The following is a 5344-nucleotide window of genomic DNA, read 5'->3' on the forward strand; positions in this document are numbered from 1 at the left end:
AAACACCATAAAGTAATTGAGGCTATTATCACTTGAAGTCATTGAATTTTTTGAATTATTTCATTAAATTTATTTAATTTTAATTTTTTTCAAAAATCATTTAACTTTAATTTAGGTATCATTAAAGCACTTGTAATTGAATATTGCAGGTTTTTAAATTAATTTGTGCTAATTTTCATTTACATTCACCAACTTTAGAATTTTTTAAGTACTCATCACTGAACTTCAATTTTATTCTTAAAACTCAAAACTCTCTTGATTTTAATTTGAGTAAATCTAAAATATTTGTTACCTGCAATTGTAGGTTTATAAGTTACCACAGATAAAAAATTATTTCTCCTTCCTCATATCTCTTATAATTTCTCCTTTTCTAATAAAAAATTAATAAATTTCAAATATTTACATTAATGATAATCTATTTACACTAATAACAATTTAATAAAAAAATATTTTGAAAAGCCGCTAAAGTTGGGTGATTGTATTTTGAGAATTTAATATAAAAGAAAGGAGCCTTTGGAAAATGGAGAAATTAAGAGGCTGTCCCGCGGATTTTCAAAATATTTTTTTTTATAATACATTATTATTATTATTATTATTATTATTATTATTATTATTATTATTATTATTGTTGTTGTTGTTGTTGATGTTGTTGTTAAATTTCAATTATCTCCACAAACCCCAAATAAAATATTAAAATAATTATCTTTATTATATGATTCATAAAATAACAATAAACCTAAAAATTATCTATTATCAATTTAAAATGCCATATTCCTAAATATTTGTTATCAAATAATAATAATAATAATAATAATAATAATAATAATAATAATAATAATAATAATAATAATAATAATGTATAATTTTTTTTAATTTATTCCTTCAAATTACAAGTAAATAGTATGAAAATAAATAATCCAAATTCAATGGAAAAAAATTAAATTTAAAACTTTTAAAATAAATATCAAAATGTGTTAAAAATATTTAAATATTTAAATTAATATATTATCTATTTCTTAAATTTCTAGGGTAGTATAAATATTTGAAATTTTTAATTTTTTATTAGAAAAGATGAAATTAAAAAAGATGTAAAGAGAAATATATATATATATATATATTTATTTATTGTGGTAACCTATAAGAACTCTAGGTTCACTCAAATGTTGAAGGAGTTTTGAATTTTAAGAAAGAAATTAAATTTTAGCAATAACATTGAAAAAATAATTAAAATTAAGTGACCGTGAGTGAATTAATCTATATTAACCTATAAACAGACAATATCCAATTACAACGACTTTAATAATATTGAAATTGAAGTTAAATGATTTTTAAAGAAAAAAAAATTAAAATTGAGTAACTTTAATGAAATAACCCATAAAATTCAGTGACTTTGAGTGATAATAACTCTTCAAAAGTCCGAAAATGTTGGATTTAGTAAAACTAATCCCATCAATTAATTTATTATGTGAGTAAGATTCTTTGATTTTTTTTTAATAGATGATTGGGAGAGTAAAAACTCAAATCTAAATATATCATGTGAGTAATATACCTTCTACTACTGAACCAAATTAGGCTAGACTCTAAATAACTTTGGATATAATTTAATTTTAACTCTCACAAACCACTCTGCTTTAATTCCATTTGAAGTTGAGGAAAAAATATATTTTTTAAAAGTATTACTTTTAAAAATTATTGGCAAAATCATTGAAAAAAATTATTTAAATTTTTATGATTATATTATGTAAAATATAATTTTAAATTAATTTTAATATATTTAAAATTCCTTAAAAGAAAGTAACATATTTTACAAAATTCTTTTTCAAAACTAAAACATTTTATTCGATTGAAAATTAATTTTGAGATTAAAATATTAAATAAGCAGAAATTGTTAATATAATTTTAAATTAATTTTAATATATTTAAAATTCCTTAAAAGAAAGTAACATATTTTACAAAATTCTTTTTCAAAACTAAAACATTTTCTTCGATTGAAAATTAATTTTGAGATTAAAATATTAAATAAGCAGAAATTATTGAACTTCAATTGCAGATATATGTTTCGATATAATATCTTCAAACAGTTGGAATTTTCTTGTCCTTATTGCCTCACATGGTATCTGTCACAGGTAATCTTTATCAACTATTGAAGAATTGGCAATACGTGTATATAGAATATTTAGCATTATTTAAAAAATTAATAATTTAAGTAAGAGATTAGACTCAAATTTTAAAATTTAAAAAATTAATAATTTAAGTAAGAGATTAGACTCAAATTTTAACTATTTCAATAATTTTTTATTAATTTTTAAAATATATTTAAGAGAAATAAAATTTAGTAATTAAAAATAAATTTTTTTTCACCTAAATTTAGTTCAATATAAATTTAAAATATAAAATATATAGTAAAATAAATATATAAATTCATAAATCTTACATAAATTTAAAATATAAAATATATAGTAAAATAAATATATAAATTCGTAAATCTTACATATTTATGTTTTAAGTCTATAATAAACTGGGTTTTCCAAAAAATTTTCCATTATTAATAATCTAAAAGCGCAGCCATTTCGTTATAAAACCATAGAGAAGTTGGACCAATGCTATCATCAACGCTTAAACCAAGCATGGGTTCTTTCTTTCCTTACACCAATGCTACACCCTTTATTATTTCTAACTCCTCTTTGTTCTGCCTATCCTTCCCAAACACATCTCAACTTTCCATTACCAAAAAACGAAACCATCCTTATGTTCCCAGGGTAATTTCTTGCAAAGCCACAAATGATGATCACCAAAACCCTATCACTAGGAGAGATGTACTCATTAGTCTAGGAGGATTCTGTGGTGCAACCACTCTTGGTGACCCGTTTGCCTTTGCTAAGCCAATCTCAACCCCAGAACCAACCAAATGTGGCAAAGCAGACTTGCCGAACTATGCCAAACCCCCCACCAACTGTTGCCCTCCAACATCCACAAAGATATTAGACTTTAAGCTTCCTTCTTCACAGTCTCCATTGCGCATTAGACCTGCAGCTCATTTGGCTGATGATGCTTACATAGCCAAGTACTCCAAAGCTGTTAAGCTCATGAAAGCCCTCCCTGAAGATGACCCTCGTAGCTTTATGCAACAAGCCAAAGTTCACTGTGCTTATTGTAATGGCGCTTATGATCAAGTGGGGTTTCCAGACTTACAAATTCAAGTTCATAACTCGTGGCTTTTCTTTCCCTTTCATAGATACTATCTCTATTTCCATGAAAAAATCTTGGGAAAACTGATTGATGATCCAACTTTCGCTTTGCCTTATTGGAACTGGGATTCCCCCAAAGGAATGCAATTACCAGCCCTATATGCTAACCCTAAATCACCACTTTATGACCAGTATCGCAACAAGAATCACCAGCCGCCAACAATAGTTGATCTTGACTACAATGCCACCGAAGGCCCCACACCAGAACAAGAAACAATTTCTAGCAATCTTACCATAATGTACAGGCAAATGATTTCGAATGGCAAGACTGCTAAGCTCTTTCTCGGGAGTCCCTACCGTGCCGGCGATGAACCAGACCCTGGAGCCGGTTCTATTGAGAACATCCCGCATAATCCACTACACGTCTGGACTGGGGATAATTTCCAGCGAAATCTAGAAAACATGGGAAATTTCTACTCAGCTGGAAGAGATCCAATATTTTTCGCTCATCACTCCAACGTTGATCGAATGTGGACGATATGGAAAACATTAGGAGGTAAGCGAACTGAGTTCACTGATCCTGATTGGCTTGATGCAGCGTTTCTTTTATACGACGAGAATGCCAATCTTGTTCGTGTAAAGGTTCGGGACTGTATTGACCATAAAAAACTAAGATATGCTTATCAAGAAGTTGAAATTCCTTGGCTGAAATCCAGGCCAACACCAAGAAGGTTAATCAAGAAAATGGCTAAGGTTTTTCATCACCATGACCAGGTAGCTCAAGCAGCTGAAACACAGAATTTGACACCAACAAATTCATTCCCTTTAAAGTTGGATAAAGTGATACGCACTATGGTTAGTAGGCCAAAGAAATCAAGAAGCAAGAAAGAGAAAGAAGAGGAAGAGGAAATTTTAGTGATAAATGGGATAGAGTTTGAAAGAGATGCAGTGGTGAAGTTTGATGTGTATGTAAATGATGAGCATGATTCACCAAGTGGACCAAACAAGTCTGAGTTTGCAGGAAGCTTTGTGAATGTGCCACATGCACATAAACATGGGAAGAAAATGAAGACATGTTTGAGATTAGGGATTACAGATTTATTGGAGGATTTGGGCGCCGAAGATGATGATAATGTGGTGGTGGCCTTGGTGCCTAGGATTGGCAAGGGTCAGGTTAGAATTGGTGGTATCAAAATTGAATTGGCTCAAGATTGATTATCATGAGCAAATAATACAATCGTTCATATATATATATATATATATATATATATATATATATATATATATATATATATATTGTGATGCTTTTTTTTTTGTTGACAAGGAGTGTGATGTTTTTTTTTTTTATTATTATTTTTTCTTTGTGGTTGATAAGGAGTGTGATGCTGTTCTTTTTATTAATTGAATTTTAATTGAAAAGTATAATATTGATTCCGTACTCTTTGTACTTCATTTTTAAATATTAAAATAAATGGATGTCATCAATTGACTAACATTTTTTTGTTTTTATTTGCTGCACACTTTTGAGCGTGTAATTTTTTGTTAAACGTGATTCCACTTTTTGTGTACCCGTTCTATTTACTTGTGATTTAATAATTTTATATATAATTTGTTATTAATTATTTATATATGATATAATTAATATTATTATAATATATTATTATTAATATGAAAATATTATAAATTTTCGCTTTTCATCGTGTGTATCTTATTATTTTTAAATTTAAGTTAATGAAAATAAAAGTTGTTTATATAAAAAATAATTATTTTATTTATTAATTATTTTTAAGTCTAAGAATTAATTAAATTAATTTTTTATAAAATTAATTTAATTAATTTATGACCTGAGATTATTAATAATTGAATTAATAATAGTTACAAGATAATTATCTGAGATAAGAAAGTTGGTAACAGTTTTAAACAGATCCATGCAATTCCAAGGAGTAAGAAGGTGGTTATAGTTAACTGTAAAATGTGATAAAGTGTGTTCTAGAGTTTTTCAAGAGTCTTTTAGATATTTGCAGACATAACTATAAAAGTCAGATACACTATAACATGAAAGCCTACTCATTTAATCAATCAATAACAACAAATTCTAGCAGTCTTTTTATCTTTAATTTTATCTGTCTTTTAATTTTTTCAGCCTTATATTTATT

The 5344-nt window shown here is 26.8% G+C and overlaps 1 protein-coding gene across 1 annotated transcript; it reads left to right on the plus strand.

The window, feature by feature from the left end:
* The first annotated feature begins 2559 nt into the window (after positions 1–2559).
* LOC110641696 (polyphenol oxidase, chloroplastic) lies at positions 2560–4622 on the plus strand. Its single transcript, XM_021793515.2, has one exon. It carries the CDS (start codon positions 2601–2603, stop codon positions 4401–4403), a length of 1803 nt encoding a protein of 600 aa, XP_021649207.1. The 5' UTR covers positions 2560–2600; the 3' UTR covers positions 4404–4622.
* Positions 4623–5344: the final 722 nt, after the last annotated feature.

The sequence above is a fragment of the Hevea brasiliensis genome, chromosome 11 (assembly GCF_030052815.1).
Source record: "Hevea brasiliensis isolate MT/VB/25A 57/8 chromosome 11, ASM3005281v1, whole genome shotgun sequence".
NCBI lineage: Eukaryota > Viridiplantae > Streptophyta > Magnoliopsida > Malpighiales > Euphorbiaceae > Hevea > Hevea brasiliensis.